Source organism: Hevea brasiliensis, chromosome 16 (genome assembly GCF_030052815.1).
Source record: "Hevea brasiliensis isolate MT/VB/25A 57/8 chromosome 16, ASM3005281v1, whole genome shotgun sequence".
NCBI lineage: Eukaryota > Viridiplantae > Streptophyta > Magnoliopsida > Malpighiales > Euphorbiaceae > Hevea > Hevea brasiliensis.
Window position 1 is genome coordinate 17034639 of NC_079508.1, and position 25313 is coordinate 17059951.

A 25313-nucleotide genomic window follows, 5' to 3' on the forward strand; every position below is an offset into this window, starting at 1 on the left:
GTCGATAAAATTCAGTCATCTGCTCAAACAAGGCCTGTTGGGGTTGTACAGGCACCTCTTGCACTGGTGGAGCAGGATCTCCCCGATTTTCAATATCACTCCCAGTCAGAATACGGCTTACTACTTCTTTTTCTACTGCCCTCTGCGATTCTGAGTCCATACCTTAACCTAAAATAACCAAGAAAATAGATCTGCATTAGTGTCACCTCAACTCATATGAATGCAATGCATGTTATGCACACAATCTTATTCTATCTATCTATGCCTAGGAACGCCTAAACCGTGCTCTGATACCAATAAATGTAACACCCCTCACCCGACTATAGTGTAGCCGAGCAAGGCGTGCTACATTCGGTGCTGGAGCACCCTAACTTACCTCACTTTATTTCTTTAAAAATTTTGTTCTCATTATATTTAATATTGATTATTTTTTTCAACGGAGAAACTAACAAAGTTTCCCCTATTTTATTATCGTTTGACGTGTTATACTATTCACCTGTTTGAAAATTCAATAATATTTTAAAATAAAAAAAAATCTCATCCATGCTAATCATAATTATCTCATCAATCATTCTCATAGTTTTCTCATATTTCAAATCTCATCCATACATTTTAATTTCATAATCATTTCCATACTCATATCATCATTTGAAAAATCATTATGTAATTCAAATCTATACTCATTTGTACAAATTCATTCATGCTCCATTCTTATAGCAAAATTCTCAAATTTGCATTAATTTACATAATTTGCAATAATTAAATAAATCCTTAATTTACATGATATACAAATTAATTATAATTTGCTAATTTATATTACAATATAAGAAATAAATAACATACACAAAATATGTGATATGCTTAATGTGAGCCCTATCTACATGCATTGCTGAGGAGGTGACAACCTTGAACGCTCTGCAGATCAAAACTCCAAAATCTCTGTTTAGTATTCGCTGGGCTTTAACTTCAGTACCTGCGCGAGGAAACAATTCCATCGCGCTAAGCATTGCTGCTTAGTGGTGCAATAATATAACAAGGAAATAATATACAAATAAAGATAGAAATAAAACATAATTTAAATAATTAAGATTTATTTATACTTCACATGCGATTCTAAAATTTAATATGTTTTATCCTAATTTAGTCTTCTTTGAAAGTGTTTATTTCGTCAATGTACAGTAATAATGTACAAAGAAAAATGATCTAAAAATAATAAATATATGCTTATATTATCATGTAAGTCACATTTGCAATATTTATGTGTGTTATAATTTTCTTTGCTAATCTTTTAGCATTTTCTCAATACTTTCTAGGTTGTCTCAGATTATTTCATAATAAGTAAATTTTGATATCGGTCCAGTTCATTTCGATTCTTTTTAATAAATAACTATTCTAATTTATTTTAGGTCATCTTACTCATTTCTTTTATTTAATATCTAATATTTTTAATTGCTAATATTCTTAACTTATTTCAATAAATTTCACTGCCCAAGTAACCTATGTGGTGACTAAACTGGATAACGGGTCGTTGGCACTGGACACAGCGGTGTCTCGGGCCGTCATACCATGGGACGCAGAACGTCAACCACGTATGCAGTCAGTATGGCTAAAAAGCCATGATATCACATAATCGGGCATTAAGCCATGAGTGCAGGCATAAAGCCATAAATGCAGGCATAAAGCCATGAATACGGGCATAAAGCCGTGAATACAGGCATAAAACCTTTCGCAGTACTGCTAAAACAATACCCTATTGGCATGCCAAACTATCCAATCTGACACACATGTCTAGGCAATACAAGGGCACATAATATCATTAAATATTAATATATTGTGTTTTATGACTTTATTATTTCATGATAAATTTCAATTATAATTCATACATTCATTTGATCATTTATATGATCACAATTCACATCAATTATCCTTTTATACCATTTTACTCAAAATACTCCTCCTCTCTACAATAATGAGAACTAATGTCTCATTCATACATTAATATGGTTTATTTATTTATTCATTATGTTATTCATATTGATCACAATTCTAAACAATGGTTCACATGTACCATTGTATTCAAAACATTTTTCCTTTCCCATTTATACATTCAAGAATCTACTTATGTAATTACAAATTTTATATTTCAAGTTGAGTTACTAATATTTTATGAATTCCATTTGTGATGGGCATATAAGCCCTAGCTATCTATTCACATCAATTAGGTGACTTATTTTTCATGTTTCAAGTAATCCATAAACATTTCATGGATTTCAAATTTATGGCCTTAATTCCTTTTTAATAATTTTTGACTAGGATGCATAGTCTACATTTGTCATACAATTCTAAGCATTTAAGCTTAGAATTGGTTCTAGGTTTTCATCTTAATTTAGTAATCATTTTGATTACTATTCACCTTACTAGTCAACCAAAATGTTGACTTTTTCATACTTAGTGGATATATTAATTCTAATTACACCAAGATCCCACATTTTGAGTTTTACATTTGCTAGTATTAATTGCCAATTGCAATTTAAAGTCCCCTAGATGCATTTCTAATTTCAGATTTTGAATTTCAAGTTTTGGTGTCACTATTCACCTCATTGGTCAACAAAAATGTTGACTTTTGGATAGAAAATAGGTACATTGGTTTTAGCACCCCCAATGTACCACATTTTACATTTAAAACTTGTTGGAATTAACCACCAAATCCATTTCCAAACCTAAAACCAAGAGAGCAGAATTTTCAGTTTTTGTGACCCAAGTTTACTGTTCCATTGGGCCCTGTTGCAGTGGGAATTTGAGGAAATGGTAAACATGAAAGTTGTTCCTTATTTTGTCTAGTTGAATTTGTTTTTTTGAATCACTCCATTTGGAGTTTTGTAGCTCCAGATATGGTCCAAAAACCACAGCTGGCCGGATTTCAATTCTGCAGAATTTACCAAATCTACAGTACCGTGAACAGTGACTGCCACTGCCTTGTTGGATAGGTTCTGGTCATAATTTGGGGTAGATTTTTTCATGAAAGTTGTTTTTCTATGTCTTAACTTGTTGCTGTAAACATTTCAGGTCAATTGACCATATCTACAGTGAGTTATGGCCAAATGAACGCCATCGCTCATTTGGCCATTCTCAGAATCAGCTTGCGTGGTATCCGGATTGGGGCCAACTTTTGGTCCACTTTCTTTGGTCTTTTAGGCATGGTTTCTTCAGCAAAATTGTGCCATTATAAGTCTAGTTTCATGTCCAATTGGCCAAACACCAATTGGACCTACACAGCCAAAGTTATGGCTGTCTAAGTGCTGGAATCACAGCCACCCTTGCTGCTGTCCCTAGGCAGCCTACCATTCCACTTTGCCATGCTATTTTTCAGTCCAAATTATGGTCAAATTTCCTCAAATGGTCACTAATTGACTATTAGAATGTTCTTTAACAATTTCATAAGCCAAGTCCACATTTTACTCTCAAAACCCTAGTTTCCATTATAAATTTTCACAACATACCTTAATTACTAACTCATTCACTAACCACATGCATACATGCTTTAAACATGATCTCTAATCCACTTTAAGTCCATCAAAACACTCCATCATTGTTCCTTCCTTAGGGCTGCCGAAATTCATGGTAGACATACACACAAATTTGGTTCATTTAATTCACAAATTCATGTTGATTTCAAGTTCCTAACATGGAAAATAAGAGTTTTAAGTAGATAGGTGCACTAACCTCTTGTAGGGCAGATTTTTCCAAGCTCAAACTTCACTTTCTTTCCTTTTCTAGGCTGCCAAACACTTTCCCAAGATGAGTGGACAAGTTTTAATGAAAGGGGTTTAACAAAGAGAGAAATGAAGCTTTTTTGTGGTGTTAATGAAGGTTTTGGGCATGGCTTGGTTTTGGCTGGTTGGGAGGATGAAGATGGCTGCTGTGTTTTCTTTAATTTTTTTTGTCATATTTATCTCTTTTTATTAGTTAGTTAAATGGTTGTTTGAATGCAATTGGTGGTAGCTTTTAATGACATCACCTTATGTTATAAATAAGCCTTTTTTTCTCATTTTCTTTTCTTTTCTTCTCTACTTATTTTCAATTTAATTTTTAGTAATGTTTATTTATATTTTATGTCATAATAATTATTTACTCAACTGGACAAGTCGGCCAAAAATCGTCTCTGAAGACGAAATGACCAAAATGCCCTCCGCTTGGCTTAACGGTCAAAATTGTCTGCAGATTGAAAAACTTTTTAAATATTTTCTTGGCATTCTAATGCCATAGGAACCTCAATGACCCTTCTCTGGAGTCTCAAAAATATTTTATGAATTTTCTCCGGGTCTAGGGCTCCTAGTTGCGAACCGCAACTTCCCTCTGGGTTACCCATCGCTGGGCACCGGCTCATTTAACTTGGTTGTATTTTATTTCTAAAATTTTTCCTTAATTTTTCTTATACTTATTTGAGTTATTTATGACTCCTCACTCTAGTCTAATTATTTTTCCAGACATTCTATCTGTCCGAACCGACACCGGTCATCGGAACAATAGAATGTGCGTAATTGCTACTGATGAGGGTGTTACAATTCTTCCTCTAATTTAAATTTCGTCCTCGAAATTTCATCGGGTGTTTTGGATTCTAAGATAATTCTTTTACCTTTCTATTGCTCCTCTGTCAACTTCTTTTATATATATGGTACTATTTAGTTTTTTTGAATCTATCATTATACACTTAGGCATATCATAAAGGAAATACTTTACCTCAAATTCACATCCGGGGCTTCTTGCTCCTCTCCCGCTTGGGTGACATTTGGAAGTGGTGTTACTATTGTACTTGGTCCTTCCACGACCTGCCTGCAGGTCCGTGGTAAATTCCTCTTAGGACAATCTTTCAGACGATGGTCTATGGCCCCACATCTATAATAAGCTCCAGTCAATCCCCTACATTCACCTTTATGCCACTTGTTACAATGGCCACATTTTCTTGCTAGTCCTGTCGCACTCACTACTAGTGTTTCTGGTTGATCTCTTAGGTATAGGCACGGTCTAGATCTCCTACTTTGATCGGATGTCGACTTAATCGTTTTCTCTCACCTCTTATTACTAGATGTCCAAATTTCCTCTTTTGTCGATCACCACTCCTCTTCTTCCTCTTCATGAACACAACTAATATATTTCTTCTGAACTCTATCGAAAGAATTCCCAAGTTACGCCATTGGTGGCACTACCTTGGTTACAACATCCCACCACCGATATGCAGCTTCTTGTAACAATGAAACTGCACACTCCAAACTTTGTTCTGGTGTGCAATGGAGCTACTGCAAGACTCTTTCAGTCCTTTCTAACCAATACTCAGCCGCTGAAGAATCTTCTTCCTTTCTACCATTAAAATCTACAGCTCCATACTTCCTAATTTTTCCTAGAGGTGATTTATCTTTGAGACGTGGTGGAATAACCCCAATCATCTGTCGATAAAATTCAGTCATCTGCTCAAACAAGGCCTGTTGGGGTTGTACAGGCACCTCTTGCACTGGTGGAGCAGGATCTCCCCGATTTTCAATATCACTCCCAGTCAGAATACGGCTTACTACTTCTTTTTCTACTGCCCTCTGCGATTCTGAGTCCATACCTTAACCTAAAATAACCAAGAAAATAGATCTGCATTAGTGTCACCTCAACTCATATGAATGCAATGCATGTTATGCACACAATCTTATTCTATCTATCTATGCCTAGGAACGCCTAAACCGTGCTCTGATACCAATAAATGTAACACCCCTCACCCGACTATAGTGTAGCCGAGCAAGGCGTGCTACATTCGGTGCTGGAGCACCCTAACTTACCTCACTTTATTTCTTTAAAAATTTTGTTCTCATTATATTTAATATTGATTATTTTTTTCAACGGAGAAAATAACAAAGTTTCCCTATTTTATTATCGTTGACGTGTTATACTATTCACCTGTTTGAAAATTCAATAATATTTTAAAATAAAAAAAAATCTCATCCATGCTAATCATAATTATCTCATCAATCATTCTCATAGTTTTCTCATATTTCAAATCTCATCCATACATTTTAATTTCATAATCATTTCCATACTCATATCATCATTTGAAAAATCATTATGTAATTCAAATCTATACTCATTTGTACAAATTCATTCATGCTCCATTCTTATAGCAAAATTCTCAAATTTGCATTAATTTACATAATTTGCAATAATTAAATAAATCCTTAATTTACATGATATACAAATTAATTATAATTTGCTAATTTATATTACAATATAAGAAATAAATAACATACACAAAATATGTGATATGCTTAATGTGAGCCCTATCTACATGCATTGCTGAGGAGGTGACAACCTTGAACGCTCTGCAGATCAAAACTCCAAAATCTCTGTTTAGTATTCGCTGGGCTTTAACTTGATTACTGCGAGGAAACAATTCCATCGCGCTAAGCATTGCTTAGTGGTGCAATAATATAACAAGGAAATAATATACAAATAAAGATAGAAATAAAACATAATTTAAATAATTAAGATTTATTTATACTTCACATGCGATTCTAAAATTTAATATGTTTTATCCTAATTTAGTCTTCTTTGAAAGTGTTTATTTCGTCAATGTACAGTAATAATGTACAAAGAAAAATGATCTAAAAATAATAAATATATGCTTATATTATCATGTAAGTCACATTTGCAATATTTATGTGTGTTATAATTTTCTTTGCTAATCTTTTAGCATTTTCTCAATACTTTCTAGGTTGTCTCAGATTATTTCATAATAAGTAAATTTTGATATCGGTCCAGTTCATTTCGATTCTTTTTAATAAATAACTATTCTAATTTATTTTAGGTCATCTTACTCATTTCTTTTATTTAATATCTAATATTTTTAATTGCTAATATTCTTAACTTATTTCAATAAATTTCACTGCCCAAGTAACCTATGACAGGCTGACTAAACTGGATAACGGGTCGTTAACCGACACACGGTGTCTCGTCGTCATACCATGGGACGCAGAACGCCAACCACGTATGCATCGGTATGGCTAAAAAGCCATGATATCACATAATCGGGCATTAAGCCATGAGTGCAGGCATAAAGCCATAAATGCAGGCATAAAGCCATGAATACGGGCATAAAGCCGTGAATACAGGCATAAAACCTTTCGCAGTACTGCTAAAATAATACCCTATTGGCATGCCAAACTATCCAATCTGACACACATGTCTAGGCAATACAAGGGCACATAATATCATTAAATATTAATATATTGTGTTTTATGACTTTATTATTTCATGATAAATTTCAATTATAATTCATACATTCATTTGATCATTTATATGATCACAATTCACATCAATTATCCTTTTATACCATTTTACTCAAAATACTCCTCCTCTCTACAATAATGAGAACTAATGTCTCATTCATACATTAATATGGTTTATTTATTTATTCATTATGTTATTCATATTGATCACAATTCTAAACAATGGTTCACATGTACCATTGTATTCAAAACATTTTTCCTTTCCCATTTATACATTCAAGAATCTACTTATGTAATTACAAATTTTATATTTCAAGTTGAGTTACTAATATTTTATGAATTCCATTTGTGATGGGCATATAAGCCCTAGCTATCTATTCACATCAATTAGGTGACTTATTTTTCATGTTTCAAGTAATCCATAAACATTTCATGGATTTCAAATTTATGGCCTTAATTCCTTTTTAATAATTTTTGACTAGGATGCATAGTCTACATTTGTCATACAATTCTAAGCATTTAAGCTTAGAATTGGTTCTAGGTTTTCATCTTAATTTAGTAATCATTTTGATTACTATTCACCTTACTAGTCAACCAAAATGTTGACTTTTTCATACTTAGTGGATATATTAATTCTAATTACACCAAGATCCCACATTTTGAGTTTTACATTTGCTAGTATTAATTGCCAATTGCAATTTAAAGTCCCCTAGATGCATTTCTAATTTCAGATTTTGAATTTCAAGTTTTGGTGTCACTATTCACCTCATTGGTCAACAAAAATGTTGACTTTTGGATAGAAAATAGGTACATTGGTTTTAGCACCCCCAATGTACCACATTTTACATTTAAAACTTGTTGGAATTAACCACCAAATCCATTTCCAAACCTAAAACCAAGAGAGCAGAATTTTCAGTTTTTGTGACCCAAGTTTACTGTTCCATTGGGCCCTGTTGCAGTGGGAATTTGAGGAAATGGTAAACATGAAAGTTGTTCCTTATTTTGTCTAGTTGAATTTGTTTTTTTGAATCACTCCATTTGGAGTTTTGTAGCTCCAGATATGGTCCAAAAACCACAGCTGGCCGGATTTCAATTCTGCAGAATTTACCAAATCTACGATCGTGAACAAAGGATCGCCACTGCCTTGTTGGATAGGTTCTGGTCATAATTTGGGGTAGATTTTTTCATGAAAGTTGTTTTTCTATGTCTTAACTTGTTGCTGTAAACATTTCAGGTCAATTGACCATATCTACAGTGAGTTATGGCCAAATGAACAGTTACTGTTCATTTGGCCATTCTGCAGAATCAGCTTGCAGGGTATCCGGATTGGGGCCAACTTTTGGTCCACTTTCTTTGGTCTTTTAGGCATGGTTTCTTCAGCAAAATTGTGCCATTATAAGTCTAGTTTCATGTCCAATTGGCCAAACACCAATTGGACCTACACAGCCAAAGTTATGGCTGTCTAAGTGGGCTGGAATCACAGCCACCCTTGCTGCTGTCCCTAGGCAGCCTACCATTCCACTTTGCCATGCTATTTTTCAGTCCAAATTATGGTCAAATTTCCTCAAATGGTCACTAATTGACTATTAGAATGTTCTTTAACAATTTCATAAGCCAAGTCCACATTTTACTCTCAAAACCCTAGTTTCCATTATAAATTTTCACAACATACCTTAATTACTAACTCATTCACTAACCACATGCATACATGCTTTAAACATGATCTCTAATCCACTTTAAGTCCATCAAAACACTCCATCATTGTTCCTTCCTTAGGGCTGCCGAAATTCATGGTAGACATACACACAAATTTGGTTCATTTAATTCACAAATTCATGTTGATTTCAAGTCCCTAACATGGAAAATAAGAGTTTTAAGTAGATAGGTGACTAAACCTCTTGTAGGGCAGATTTTTCCAAGCTCAAACTTCACTTTCTTTCCTTTTCTAGGCTGCCAAACACTTTCCCAAGATGAGTGGACAAGTTTTAATGAAAGGGGTTTAACAAAGAGAGAAATGAAGCTTTTTTGTGGTGTTAATGGAGGTTTTGGGCATGGCTTGGTTTTGGCTGGTTGGGAGGATGAAGATGGCTGCTGTGTTTTCTTTAATTTTTTTTGTCATATTTATCTCTTTTTATTAGTTAGTTAAATGGTTGTTTGAATGCAATTGGTGGTAGCTTTTAATGACATCACCTTATGTCATAAATAAGCCTTTTTTTCTCATTTTCTTTTCTTTTCTTCTCTACTTATTTTCAATTTAATTTTTAGTAATGTTTATTCATATTTTATGTCATAATAATTATTTACTCAACTGGACAAGTCGGCCAAAAATCATCTCTGAAAACGAAATGACCAAAATACCCTCCGTTTGGCTTAACGGGTCAAAATTGTCTGTACCGATTGAAAAATTTTTCTAAATATTTTCTTGGCATTCTAATGCCATAGGAACCTCAATGACCCTTCTCTGGAGTCTCAAAAAATATTTTATGAATTTTCTCCCGAGTCTAGGGCTCCTAGTTACGAGAACCGTAACTTCCCTCTGGGTTACCCATCGCTTGGGCACCGGCTCATTTAACTTGGTTGTATTTTATTTCTAAAATTTTTCCTTAATTTTTCTTATACTTATTTGAGTTATTTATGACTCCTCACTCTAGTCTAATTATTTTTCCAGACATTCTAGCTGTCCGAACCGACACCGGTCATCGGAACAATAGAATGTGCGTAATTGCTACAGTGAGGGTGTTACATGTCCAATGTCATCTCAGCCACAGTTGCAAGAAGAATGATGAGAAAAAGCTGTGAAGCCTACCGAGCACATGTGGTGGATACTAGGCAGGCTAAGCCAAACCTGATTGATATACCCACAGTAAGAGACTTCCCAGAGGTATTTCCTGAAGAGTTGCCTGGTTTGCCACCAGAAAGGGAAGTTGAATTTGCTATTGAGACACTGTCGGGTACAGCACCCATTTCCATTGCTCCTTATAGGATGGCACCCACTGAATTGAGGGAGTTGAAAACTCAGTTGCAAGAGTTGCTCGATAAGGGGTTCATACGCCCCAGTGTGTCACCATGGGGAGCTCGGTCTTGTTTGTGAAAAAAAAGGATGGGACTTTGAGGCTATGCATCGATTACCGGCAGTTGAATAAAGTGACTGTGAAGAACAAATATCCGTTGCCTAGAATTGATGATCTGTTTGATCAGTTGAAGGGAGCAGGAGTATTTTCTAAGATTGATCTCAGATCAGGGAATCATCAGTTGAGGGTGAAAGATGCAGATGTGCCAAAGACTGCATTCAGGACCCGATATGGGCATTATGAGTTCCTAGTGATGCCCTTTGGCCTAACGAATGCACCAGCAGCATTCACGGACCTTATGAACCGTATCTTCCATCCATACTTAGATCAGTTCGTAGTGGTCTTTATTGATGATATTTTGGTGTATTCCAAGACCGGGGAAGAACATGATGAACTTTTGAGGATTGTTCTGCAAACCCTGAGAGAAAAAAAGCTATATGCTAAGTTGTCCAAGTGTGACTTTTGGTTGAATGAGATTGCATTCCTTGGACACATAGTGTCAGCTGATGGGATTAGAGTGGATCCCAAGAAAATAGAAGCAGTGATGGAATGGAAGCCTCCCAGAAATACAACTGAGGTCAGAAGCTTCTTGGGGATAGCTGGGTATTACAGAAGATTTGTGAAGGGATTTTCCTTAATAGCTGCTCCAATGACCAAGATGTTACACAAGAATGTCAGATTTGACTGGAATAACAAGTGTCAAACCAGTTTTGAGAAGTCAAAGGCTATGTTGATAGAGGCACCAGTGTTAACACAGCCAGTGTCAGGAAAGGACTTTGTGGTCTACAGTGATGCCTCTCATAATGGGTTAGGGTGTGTATTGATGCAAGAGGGAAAGGTGATCGCTTATGCTTCCAGGTAGCTAAGGCCACATGAACAGAATTACCCTACCCATGATCTAGAGCTTGCAGCAATTATCTTCGCACTGAAGATATGGAGGCATTACTTATATGGTGAAAAGTGCTACATTTACACGGACCACAAAAGTCTAAAATATTTGCCAACTCAGAAGAAACTCAACCTTAGACAGAGGCGATGGATTGAGTTCCTAAAGGACTATGATTGTGTAATTGACTACCATCCTGGGAAGGCAAATGTAGTTACTGATGCTTTGAGCAGAAAATCCATCACAGCTTTGAGAACATTGAATGCCCATCTATCTTTGGTTCGAGATGGAGCTCTTTTGGCTGAGTTGCAAGTGAGGCCAAACCTGCTATAGCAGATTTTAGATGGGCAAAAGGCAGATGAAAAGCTAATGGCCATTATGAGTAAAATCTCAGAGGGAAAAGCAACTGACTATGAGGTAAAAGTAGATGGGTGTCTCTACTACAAAGGAAGTGTATGTGTACCAGATGATGGGTAATTGAAGGCCAGTATTCTGAAAGAGGCACATACCAGTTTTTATGCTATGCACCCAGGAAGTACAAAAATGCATCATGATCTGAAACTTCAGTATTGGTAGCCTGGTATGAAGAAGGACATAGCTGACTATGTGACTAAGTGCTTGACATGTCAGCAAGTCAAGGCAGAACATCAAGTTCCATCAGGTTTGCTACAGCCTATACGCATACCTGAATGAAAATGGGATCGGGTCACCATGGATTTTGTAAGTGGTCTACCTCTCACCCAGAAGAAACATGATGCAGTATGGGTGATAGTAGATAGATTGACGAAGTCAGCACACTTTCTGCCAGTTAGGACTGACTACTCACTAGAGAAGTTAGCAGAATTGTATATTAGTGAGATAGTTAGACTGCATGGAATTCCACTTTCCATCATATCTGATCGAGACCCAAGGTTTACATTGAGATTTTGGAAGAAGTTGCATGAGTCCTTGGGTACACAACTCCACTTCAGCACAGCTTTCCATCCTCAGACGGATGGGCAATCAGAAAGAGTAATCCAGGTAAACAATTGAACCAATTGAATTAATACAAATATTGAACTAAAATGATAATAATAACGTGAAATATATGTCAGGTCCTTGAAGATATGCTGAGGAGTTGTGTCATTGAGTTTGAGGGAAGTTGGGATAGATACCTCCCACTGGCAGAATTTGCATACAACAATAGCTACCAAGCTAGCATCCAAATGGCCCCAAATGAAGCACTATATGGGAGGAAATGTAGAACTCCAGTGTGCTAGACTGAATTGGGCAAAGACAAACTGGTAGGGCCAGACTTGGTGAAACGGACTAAGGAGAAAGTAAAACTAATCAAAGCCAATCTGAAGGTTGCCTCAGACAGACAGAAATCTTATGCCGACCTGAAGAGAAAAGAAATAGAATATGTGGTTGGCGACAAAGTGTTCCTCAAGGTGTCACCGTGGAAGAAGGTATTGAGATTTGGAAGAAAAGGTAAGTTGAGCCCTAGGTTCATTGGCCCATATGAAGTCATTGAACGTGTGGGACCAGTAGCCTACAGGCTAGCTTTACCACCAGAGCTGGATAAGATCCACAATGTGTTCCACGTGTCTATGCTAAGAAGATACCGCTCATATCCTTCACATGTCATCTCCAGGGAAGAAATTGAAATACAACCGGATTTGACATATGAAGAAGAACCCATACAGATCCTAGCTCGGGAAGTGAAAGAGTTGAGGAATAAGCAGATTCCATTGGTGAAAGTGCTTTGGAGGCACCACAACACCGAAGAGGCAACTTGGGAAAGTGAAGAGACGATGAGGCAACAGTTTCCTCAACTGTTTGCATCAGGTAAATTTCGAGGACGAAATTTAAATTAGAGGGGAAGAGTTGTAACACCCTCCCTGTAGCAACTCCGTACATTCTACTGTTCCGGTGACCAGTGTCGGTCCGGACAGCTAGAACGTCCGGAAAAATATTTAAACTAAATTGAGGAACCATATTTAACTCAAATATTAATAAGAAAAATTTAGTAAAAATTTTAGAAATAAAATACAACTAAGTCAAATGAGCCGGTGCCCAAGCGATGGGTAAACTAGTAGGAAGTTGCGGTTCTCGCAACTAGGAGCCCTAGACCTAGGGGAAAATTCATAAAATAATTTTGGGGACTCCAGAGAAGGGTCATTGAGGTTCCTATGGCATTAGAATGCCAAGAAAATATTTAGAAAAATTTTTCAATTGGTACAGACAATTTTGGTCTGTTAAGCCAAACGGAGGGCATTTTGGTCATTTCGCCTTCAGAGGTGATTTTTGGCCGACTTGTCCAATTAAGTAAATAATTATTATAACATAAAATGTAAATAAATATTGGTAAAAATTGAATTGAAAATGAGTAGAGAAAAGAAGAAAAGAAAATGAAGGAAAATACTTAATTATGACATCATATGATGTCTTTAAAAGAGCTCCACCAATCAACTTCTAACAAGCACCTTTAAATCAATTAAAAAGGTACAAAAAAGAGTCAAAAATTGAAAAAAATTTCTGCTCATCTCCTTCAATTTCCGGCAGCCTCTCTTCCCTTACTATCTCCATTAAAACTTCCTCTTTTTCTTGCTAAAACCTCACCCTTTACACCATAAAACCTAATCCTCACTTCACTAAAATTTATCCTCACACCCTAAATCATATTTAGACAGCCATTAGAGGGAGAAATCTTGAAGATTGAAAAGCTCAAGTGGGAGCTTTAATAAGGTTAGTGTCCAATATTTTCCACTCTCTTTAAATTCATGACTAGAAAGTTTAAATTCATGACTAGAAAGTTGATTTAACTTGAAATTTATAAGAAATTCAAATGAAAACCTTTGATGTACTCACTTTATATTTTTGGCAGCCATGGATTTATTAGAGTTTTGATGATTTCTTTGGATTAAATGAGTATATAAGCTGCCCTTGATATGAACTTAATATTTAGCACATTGAATTGTAGGTTAATGGAAAAGTAGAGAAATTAAAAATTTAGGGTTTTGAGAAAATTGGAGTTTAGCTCCTATAATGGTGTAGGAACATTTTAATGGTCAATTAGTGACCATTTGGGTATTGGTAAACAAGAATTGAAGTGTGTTTAGTGATAGGATTTAGGATTAGTGTAGCTGCCTAGTGAGAGCAGCAGGTGTGGCTATGAGTCCAGCCTGTTTGGACAGCCATAACTTTGGCTGTGTAGATTCAATTGGTGTTTGGACAATTGTACCTGAAACTAGACACATAATGGCACAATTTTGGTGAAGAAACCATGCCCAAAAGACCAAAGCAAGTGGACCAAAAACTTGCCCCAATCCGGATGTCCTGAAACCAGATTCTGCAGAATGACCAAATGAATAGTGATTGTTCATTTGGCCATAACTCATTGTAGAATGGCCCAATTGACCTGAAATGTTTACAGCAACAAGTTAAGATATAGACCAACAACTTTCATGAAGAAACCTACCCCAAATTATGACCAGAACTTATTCAACAAGGCAGTTGCATTCACTGTTCACTGCACTGTAGATATAGTCAGTTCTGAAATTTTTCAATCCGGCCAGTTGTGGTTTTTGGACCCTAACTTGAGCTACAAAACTCCAAATGGAGTGATTCAAAAAAAGAAATTCAACTAGACAAAATAAGGAACAACTTTCATGTTTATCATTTTCTCAAATTCCCACTGCAACAGTAACTAATGGAACAGTAAAGTTAGGGTATAAAAACTGAAAATTCTGCTCCATTAGTGTTAAGCTTAGAAATGGTATTGGTGATTAATGCTAACAAGTTTTGAATGCAAAATGTGGTATGTTAGGAGTTTTAAAACCAATGTACCTATTTTCTATGCAAAAGTCAACATTTTTGTTGACTAATGAAGTGAATAGTAACACCAAAGCTTGAAATTCAAAAATTACAAAATTCAAAAGTATCAAATGCCCTAGTATACCTAACAAGATTGGTTTGGATAGTTTGGCATGCCAATAGGGTTCGATTAGCGATCGCACATGGCATTATGCCATTCGTGATTTCATGGCTTTTAGCCATTCGACATTGTGTTGATATTTGGCCTTGTGCCTATTGTCATTACAGCTTATTAGCCGCTCGCTGCACGGAGATGCATATGTGACCGATGGTGTGACGGCCCGAGGTACTAGATGCCCAGTGCCAGTTTACCTGTTTATCCAGTCCAGTCATCCAGTATAGGTTACTTGGGCAACCAAAAGAATGAAAGTGGATAAATTTAACGAAATAATGAATATAACAAGTACAAAACAAGTAAGACATCGATACATTCAATGCATATTTATTTCTGTTATTTCCTTTTATTTTATTATTGGCACCACTAAGCATTATTGCTTAGCGCGTTGCTTTTGCCACGCGTAGGTTCTGGAGATACTGACCGAGAGCCCAGTAGACCACAGACTGGGTGAGACCTCCTGCAGCTCTGCATAGTGTCCGTGTCACCTCACCATCTTCAGTGCATTGGTAGGACACTAGGTTTCATTTTGGTACTTTGTAATTAACTTTTATTTTCTTTTGTGTAAATGGAACTTATGTAATGTATTTTGATGTTAACATAAATAGTGAAAAATTGTGTTTATGAATGGAAATTAAGAAATTTTTTTTTTTATTATTATTGCTTGTATATGAATGCTATGAGAAATGAATGTTTGAGTAATGGAAAGGTTGTTGAAAAATAATTGAGACCTTGTTGATGATTATTGGAGTTGAGAGTGATTGGATATAAATATTGGAAGTGTTTTTCACAGGTTCCGAAGAACTGTTTTCTCCATTTTTAGCCGGTACTCTGCCGGATTTTCTATAAAATTTTCGGAACCTCAAATAAATTATAATTTCAATAAATGACTTAAATGAATTATATTTCATAAATTATATTCAAAACTATGATAAAAATAAATTAAGGAAGAATAAAAATGATTGAGATAAAATAGAGTGTTCCGATACACCGTGTGACATATCTTACTCGGATATACTGTAGACGGGTAAGGGGTGTCACAGCCAATGTAGTAGCAGATGCTTTGAGCAGAAAATCTTCTAGCAGCTTGGCGCACATATCAGCGGAGAAGAGACTGTTGATTTAGGAAATACATGAGTTGATGGATCAAGGTCTGATCTTAGATCTTTCAGATGATGGGGTATTCTTGGCCCATTTTTCAATGAGGCCAGACTTGCGAGACAGAGTCAGAGTTTCCTAGCATAGAGACCAGCAATTGATGCAGATCATAGAAAGAGTACAGTAGGGTGAAGGTGGTAAGTTTGGATTTGCCAATGATGGTGCCCTTATGCAAGGTTCTAGGATATGTGTGCCCGACGTGGACAATCTCAGAAATGAAATCATGCGAAAGGCACACTATACACTGTATAATGTCCACCCAGGCTCCACCAAAATGTACCATGATATGAAAGATAGTTACTGGTAGAATGGCATGAAGAAAGACATAGCAGACTTTGTGTCCAAGTGCTTGACTTGTCAGAAGGTGAAGTTTGAACACCAGATGCCGTCAGGGAAGCTGCAAGAGCTCCCTATCCCAGAATGAAAGTGGGAAATGATTACTATGGATTTTGTGACTGGGTTGCCTCGTACCACGCTGGGATATAATTCGATATGGATAATTGTAGACTGTCTGACTAAATCAGCTCATTTCTTGCCTGTGAAGACCACATTGTAACACCCCCATTTGAATAGCCTGGTATATTTTATTGTTCCGGTAACCGGTGTCAGTCCGGACAATTAAGGAGATTAGAGCCACACTTAAGACAACTTCAGAAGCCATAAACACAAATAATTAGTAATGTTTAATTAGTTAACTATAAATAAGAAAAACAGAACATAAGAGGTTAAACGAACCGAGAGTCACAGCGATGAGTAACCTCCTCAGGAACGACTGCGAAGTCGTTTTAAACTCAAATTTCGAACCGTAAAAAGTGACGCTGCGGTCCTTAGGACCCTTATGAACACAGTGGAAAAGAGAAAATCACGAAAAAGAACTGTTAACCCAATCAAATAATTAGGTCAGGGAGCCGGAAGAAATATTGGATTATTTGCAAACCGGGTTGAACCGGCGAAGGGCAATTTGGTCAATTGACCTCGAGAGCTGACTCCTGACCTAACTGTCAAATAAAATCGGAGAAAAGAAATTTTCGGAATCGAAAATTAAATTAAAGAACTAATAGAAAAAAAAAAGAAAAAAGAAGGAAAATGAAAAAGGTGTAGAGAAATGACATCATGCATGACATCATGCATGATGCCATAAATCCCATAATTAATAAATTAATTAAATGGATTAATTGTTGTCTTCCATAAGGATAAAAACATAAAAGAAAAGGAAAAAAAAAAGCATTCTTCTTCTTTAAAAACGTGTATCTCTCATCTCTCTCTCTTTTCTCCTTAGTTTCCTCCATAGCCATGAAATTCAAGCTTTCAAAGCTTGAATCAACCCCATAAACTCCCCAAAAATTCTACTAAATTATGATTAAACTTTGTTTGGGCTACTAGAAGAGGAGATTGAAGAAACAAGAAAGAAGAAAAAAGAGAAGAAAATTAGTGATTGGAAAATCAAATAAAGGTTAGTATATAAATTTGAATTCTTTTACTAAATTTCTATGTTCTTAGTTTAATTAACTTAGAAAGTAACTTAAAATGAAACAAAAATAATTGTGAGGGATCAAAGCTGAATTTAGGCTAGCTAGGGTTTGATGTGTGTGCATGAATTTGATGGACTTAAAGGTGTATATGAGCTTGATAGAGTTAAAGAAGCATGTACATAGGCATTGAATTGGTTAAATGAAACAACTTAGTGAGTTAGGGTTAGGAGGCTAGGGTTTGTGAACCAAATTTTGGAGAAATGCATAAATGATGACTTTGGTCTATTGTGAGATGAGAAATGGTCAATAATGACCAAAAGAGATGTGTGGGAATTGTTGGAATGAAAACCAAATTCGTAGGTCAAATGGTCATGCTGCTGGCAGCATGACCAAACCCACTTTGAAGGACCAAAACTCAAATTTTACAAGTCCAATTGATATGCCACCAATTGGAGATGAAAATAGACATAAAAGAGCACAATTTTCATTAAGGAACCATGCCCAAAAACTGACCAAAACTGGGTGAACAAATTGACCAAAGTGAAATGAGTGCAGGCTGCCACTACACCAAACTGACCAAATGAACAGTAACTGTTCATTTGGTCATAACTCGAGCTAGCAAGGTCAAATTGACCTGAAATTTTACCAGCAATAAGATAAGGTATAGATCTAATACTGTCATGAAGAACACCACCCCAAGTTATGCCATTAACTCATTCAAATTATTGAGCAAAGTTGAGTTACCAAACCTGCAACTTTGTAGAATTTCTATTGAGCAGTAATGTTTGAAGGGTTATAACTCTCTCTACAAAACTCCAATTTAGGAGATTCTTGAACCGATGGAAACCTAAGACATAGTAGAACATTTCATATGAAGAAAGTTAGACCAAATTATGAACTTAACTTAATCAAATTACTGACCAAAATTGGATCAAAATCTGCCAGAACCGAAAATCTCAAAGATGAGCAAAGGTAATGAAAAGAGTAATTTTATTTTGGCCATAACTTGAGCTACAAAACTCCGATTGAGGTGATCCAAAAATGAGAATACACTTAAGACAATAAGGAACATTTTCTATGAAGGAAGTTTTGTCAAATTCTAACAGTATATTGACCAATGGAACAGTGCAACTTCGGAGCACCAAAACCGAAAATTGGCAATTTTGCCAAAATGACTTAAGCTTTGAGAAAATGACCAAAACCAACAAGTTTAATGGCCAAAATGCAGTATGTGGGTGAAGTTGGAGTTCCCATACCTATTAAGCCTTAAAAAGTCAACAATTTGACTTGAATAGTGCAGTGAATAGTAACCCGAAACACAAAATTTCAAGAATGTCAAATTTAGAACGTTAGAGTTAGGTAAAAGTGAAGTTAAATTTATTTTTGGATTTATGTTAAATTATGGTACTGAAACACTATAAAATTGTGTGTTTCAGTGGAAAAGAATACCGGGACAGAACCCGAGGAGTCGAGTCAAGGCCAACAGGCGACTCATTTGAGGTTTGTGTACAACTAACACTTTTGTTATTTTTCAATTCCAAATTGATTTGAAATAAATTTATTGTATGATTTATGATTTTTGTTGTGTTGAGAATTTTAACTTATTGAATGAAATTGTATAATTTGAATATAAATTTTCTTATGCATTTAAGGATTTATTGCATTGTTTTGAGGATTGTAAATTTTAAGTTTGATGTGTTGCCAACCTTGAGCATGAATTTATGATGATTAAATATGTTAATGATTTGTAAACACTTTGTAAATAAAAATTATTTTGAATATGATTTGAAACCACAGTTGACATGACAAAATATGTTGTGAATTCTCATTAGCTTGTCTAGTGAGATAACTCCTCCACTTGATAGGGCGAGTTTCTTCCTCTCTGGCTTGCCAGTTGGGGAATGATGTGAATGAGTACTCATATATACTAGCTAGTCTTTGTTTCTCCCTTTTAGCCTCGGTTATTGGGAGTATGTGAAATGTCGTGGTGTACAACACGGCATCTATTCGAATTTTGGGTCATGGGTTCGACTGTGTGTATTGTTGGCAATGCCCTTTAAATTATGCATGATTTGATAAATTGTTATTGAAATAAATAATTTGTCAATGATTCAAAAATTTTTGCATTGTCTCGGAATTTCAAAGAAATGTAAATAAATAGTTACTATTTGATCAAAATGTTATTCGAATGAATAATTTGCATAAATGAAAATGTTGATTTCTGAAGGTCATGGATTTTGAAGAATTTAGAAATTTTACAATTCTATTTGTTATGAATTGTCAAGCATAAATTGTGTTAAGTTTTAAATTGTTAGTTTATGCACCACTGAGTTCACCACTCAGCGATAGCTTTGTATGCTGTCGCAGATATAGGGACTAGAAGAGCAGCAGATTGAGACAGGGGAGTTACGTGCTAGAAGCTATCGGGTATAATTTATACCCTGACTGTAAATACTTCTTTTGATGTATATATTGCGCATAAATGTATGGACATATAAAAATCAGTCTTGAGCAGCTTGTATAAAGTTTGTATAAAGTTGTAATAAATTTTAGTTTGGATTTTCTTAATGTAAATTTCTTGTAATGATGTATCTAAATTGTTTTGTTTCTAAGGAAATATGAATGATATTGATTGACAGTATTTTGAGAATTATTGAACTTGTGAATTTGAGAAATTGGTTGAGATTGAGTATGAATTTGAAGCAGTGGTTAGAAAATTTTTAGAAGTGCTTTTTACAGGTATTTGAAGAACTGTTTTCTCAAAATACGGAGGGAACTCTGTCAAAATTTTTATAAAATTTGCAGAAAAAGAAAATGGGCTAAAATTTCCAACTAGATTTAATTTAACTAAATGTTTTAAGTACTTATTAGAAAATGCTCACCACTTGTCAAAAATAAGAAAATTGTTTTAAAATCCCTTGTAGGGTACTTAATGAGTTATCGGTAGGTGAAGTTCGGTAGTTCATTAGGTATTCTACGGGATCATATTATACCTTACAGAGGGGTAAGGTGTGACATGTTTTAGTGGTATCAGAGAAAAATTTTTGAGGTTTGTTTTAACCTATGAATTTGTGTCTTTTCTTTGTTAAGTACAACTGCTCAATGTCCTTATTTGTTACATACAGTGCATTTACATCATAAATATGAACTAACGGGGAGAAATCTCCTTGTGTTGGGTGTACAGGAAATAGAAAAAAAAAATCCTGTGAATAGATATGGACAAGAGGGATAAAATTGTAGAGCAGTCTGATACAGCTAACGTACAAAGAGAGGCCCCAGTTTCACAGAGCGTTGGAGGTCCAACTGTACCAGTCCCTCCTATACAAATTACTGCACAAACGGCCCAGCAGATGGCTATGTTTTTTCAAAGAAATGGTGATAATCACACCAGTGCCCAAGTACAAACCCAACCCCCTCAAGAGCAGAATGAAAAAGAGAAAAGTGGGAAATCTATTGGTCAAAGTTCGAGTAGTAATTTGGGAAAGAGAAAAGATTTTGAGGGACCCCGAGCTCCTAAGTATGACAGAGGTGGACCTTCAGGGCGGAAGCAATCAAGAACCATTCGTCAAAGAACCAGAAGTTCCTACCCTACCCGTTTCTGTGATGTTTGTGGGAAATTACACGGAGGTATATGCCATAGGGTCACTAGAGCCTGCTTCAATTGTGGTGGAATTGGACATTTCGCCCAAGATTGTACTAGCGCACGTCGAGTTATGCCACATACTACACCAAAGGAATCAGTCCAAGGTTTTGATTTTAGAGGCTCATTAATAGTCAGTAGGGGCAAAGGCAGAAGTAGAGACAACACTTCGGGTAATCCTCATACAATGGACCAACCCGAGCAAAGGAATACACTAGAAAGAGGGAACGCCATGCATCGAGGGGAAGAAGCAGAGACTTCAGATGTAGTTGTCGGTATGTTCTTAACTTGTGAAAGGAATAATTATGCACTATTTGATTCCGGCTCTACTTGTTTATATGCTAATGTTAAAATTATATGTTCTACTGCTATTCCCTTGCATGGAGATAAATTTTAATATGTTAGTAATTAGTCTTTTAGGATAAGAATTGCGATAATAAGCATGATTGGAATTAATTTTGGAAAAGTTTCTAGTGAGAGACATCTCCTAGACTATGATAAATTATAAAGTTAATTAGTAAGCTTAATTAGGTAAGGCAACAGGACCTAAAAGTAAGCTATAGTAATATATATGCCCTAGATGGAAGTAAAGGTATTACTGTTGATAGATGTTAGTAAGTACCATAATCAAAATAAATTTAAGATATTAGTGGATTTGAAAGAAATAAGACATAGGGAAGTTTGATCTATTGGGATGTATAGTAGTAACTATGAAATATACTTGATGTTTGTGCTGTAAGCTGCAGATTACAGTATTGGCTTGAGATTTATTGTGTAGAGCTACGTACTACCCAATAGTACATAAGGATAAGAATAGTTATAAATGATTTTCACTTTGGTACAAATATACCAGAATAGAGTTTTATTACTAGGACTAAGTTTGAAAATCCTAATTCGGGATTTAAAACTCTACAATTAGAATATCAAAATATCATGGTTGCAAGGTAGTGAGAGTTAAAGACTTCGTTACCCTAGCACGAATTACAGTACATCAAAAATTGTTATGGGACTAGAGATTTTAGCATGTTAAAAATTTAAAAATAACACCTATAGGGCTAAGTCATCCAGTCTCCGATATGGGGTTTATAGTTGTTCTGGTATTGCAATGGATCTTTTGCTTAAAGTTTAGTAAGGAACAGTATTCTATTTGTGTAACGGTAAGACACAAAATATAATTTTGTTTCCTTAGAAGAGATAGGATGCTATGGATGACAATTATAACTTATAAACAGTTAAGAAACGATATTCTACTGATAACAGCAATTCGATAGGAACTAGTTGGTCAGCTTTTCTTTAGGAAGAGCACAATTTTATTGTGCGGATCATAAGGATTAGATTAGAATTCAAGCAGAACTTTTGAATAGTATGGGAAACAGGAGAGTCCGGTAGACTCCCTTCTTAAGATTAAAGAATTGTTTATGGTTAAAAAAAAGGTAATGATCACAAACCAGCGGAAAATAAGCTATAGAATATTGATAGATAAAAGAGTTGTGGAAGTAAAAAAAAAAAAAAAATTAGAATAGTTAGTGCAAATGTAATAAAGAAACATCATGAATATTAGTTAAAGTGTTGACTAGAATGGTCAGAGGACCAAATCAAGTAATATTGAAGTATAGTGGATTTATTAGGGACGATAAGAGGTACTAAATTACGACTCGACAGCCAAGTTAAGGAAGAAGATAAGATTGAGGAATAAAATAATTAAAGTTAAGTTGTGGAATGAAAAAAGGAAACAAATAGAACATTAAGAAATGAGAAAAACACTAGATGAGGAATTGCCACTAAGGTAAACAACTTACTTAAGATGCGTAATGATATCCTGAACTATTTTATCAAGAAGGAAATAAGTTAAATAAAAGCAAACAAGATAGTGCAAAATGGCACATAGGCCGTGGTCATAAATGGAGATGGTAAGATAATGGTTATGGACCTATGGCCAAGAAAGAGATAAGCAGTTCATATATGACCAACAAGGTCATTTAAGAAAAAAAGACTATAAAGGAAAATAATTATTAAAACAACAACAAGAAGAGACTAAAATATTCTAAACTAAACTGAAGGTTGCATCAAATAATCAAGAGATTTGATAAGAAAAGAGTAAAACTAAGTTCTCCCCCATTGGATCATACGAAGTCCTAGAAAGAGTGGATCCACTAGCACACAGATTTGCTCACCTCTAAAATTGAAATGAAATTGAATCTAACTTATGACAGAACCTCATAAGAAACTTGGCATACGAGGTAAGCAATTGATGAGTAAATAGTGTTGGTTAAAGTGCTATAGACCATTATTCTGATTATGAAGGTACGCAGAAATGTGAGAAAAACACGAGAAAACAATATGTATGACTATTTGAGGACAGATAGTGAACAGAATTTTGAGGACGAAATTATTTTAAGGGGGGGAGAATTGTAACACCCCCATTTGCATAGCCTGGTATATTTCATTGTTCCGGTAACCGGTGTCAGTCCGGACAATTAAGGAGATTAGAGCCACACTTAAGACAACTTGAAAAGCCATAAACACAAATAATTAGTAATGTTTAATTAGTTAACTATAAATAAGAAAAACAGAATATAAGAGGTTAAACGAACCGAGAGTCACAGCGATGAGTGACCTCCTGAACGCATCTGCGAAGTCGTTTTAAACTCAAATTTCGAACCGTAAAAAGTGACGCTGCGGTCCTTAGGACCCTTATGAACACAGTGGAAAAGAGAAAATCATGAAAAAGAACTGTTAAGCCAGTCAAATAATTAGGTCAGGGAGCCAGAAGAAATATTGGATTATTTGCAAACCGGGTTGAACCGGCGAAGGGCAATTTGGTCAATTGACCCCGAGAGCTGACTCCTGACCTAACTGTTAAATAAAATAGGAGAAAAGAAAATTTTGGAATCGAAAATTAAATTAAAGAACTAATAGAAAAAAAAAAGAAAAAAGAAGGAAAATGAAAAAGGTGTAGAGAAATGACATCATGCATGACATCATGCATGATGCCATAAATCCCATAATTAATAAATTAATTAAATGGATTAATTGTTGTCTTCCATAAGGATAAAAACATAAAAGAAAAGGAAAAAAAAAAAGCATTCTTCTTCTTCAAAAACGTGTATCTCTCCTCTCTCTCTCTCTTTTCTCCTTAGTTTCCTCCATAGCCATGAAATTCAAGCATTCAAAGCTTGAATCAACCCCATAAACTCCCCAAAAATTCTACTAAATTATGATTAAACTTTGTTTGGGCTACTAGAAGAGGAGATTGAAGAAACAAGAAAGAAGAAAAAAGAGAAGAAAATTAGTGATTGGAAAATCAAACAAAGGTTAGTATATAAATTTGAATTCTTTTACTAAATTTCTATGTTCTTAGTTTAATTAACTTAGAAAGTAACTTAAAATGAAACAAAAATAATTGTGAGGGACCAAAGCTGAATTTAGGCTAGCTAGGGTTTGATGTGTGTGCATGAATTTGATGGACTTAAAGGTGTATATGAGCTTGATAGAGTTAAAGAAGCATGTACATAGGCATTGAATTGGTTAAATGAAACAACTTAGTGAGTTAGGGTTAGGAGGCTAGGGTTTGTGAACCAAATTTTAGAGAAATGCATAAATGATGACTTTGGTCTATTGTGAGATGAGAAATGGTCAATAATGACCAAAAGAGATGTGTGGGAATTGTTGGAATGAAAACCAAATTCGTAGGTCAAATGGTCATGCTGTTGGCAGCATGACCAAACCCACTTTGAAGGACCAAAACTCAAATTTTACAAGTCCAATTGATATGCCACCAATTGGAGATGAAAATAGGCATAAAAGAGCACAATTTTCATTAAGGAACCATGCCCAAAAACTGACCAAAA

At 35.3% G+C, this 25313-nt stretch overlaps 1 protein-coding gene across 1 annotated transcript in view; it reads right to left on the minus strand.

The window, feature by feature from the left end:
• Positions 1-730: 730 nt before the first annotated feature.
• Positions 731-25313, minus strand: part of LOC131174529 (UDP-glycosyltransferase 87A1-like) — a 49639-nt gene continuing 25056 nt past the window's right edge. Inside the window, exon 3 of the mRNA XM_058138149.1 lies at positions 731-973. Within this exon, the coding sequence (XP_057994132.1) occupies positions 967-973 (7 nt within the window). The 3' untranslated portion in view covers positions 731-966. The remainder of the gene's footprint in view (positions 974-25313) is intronic.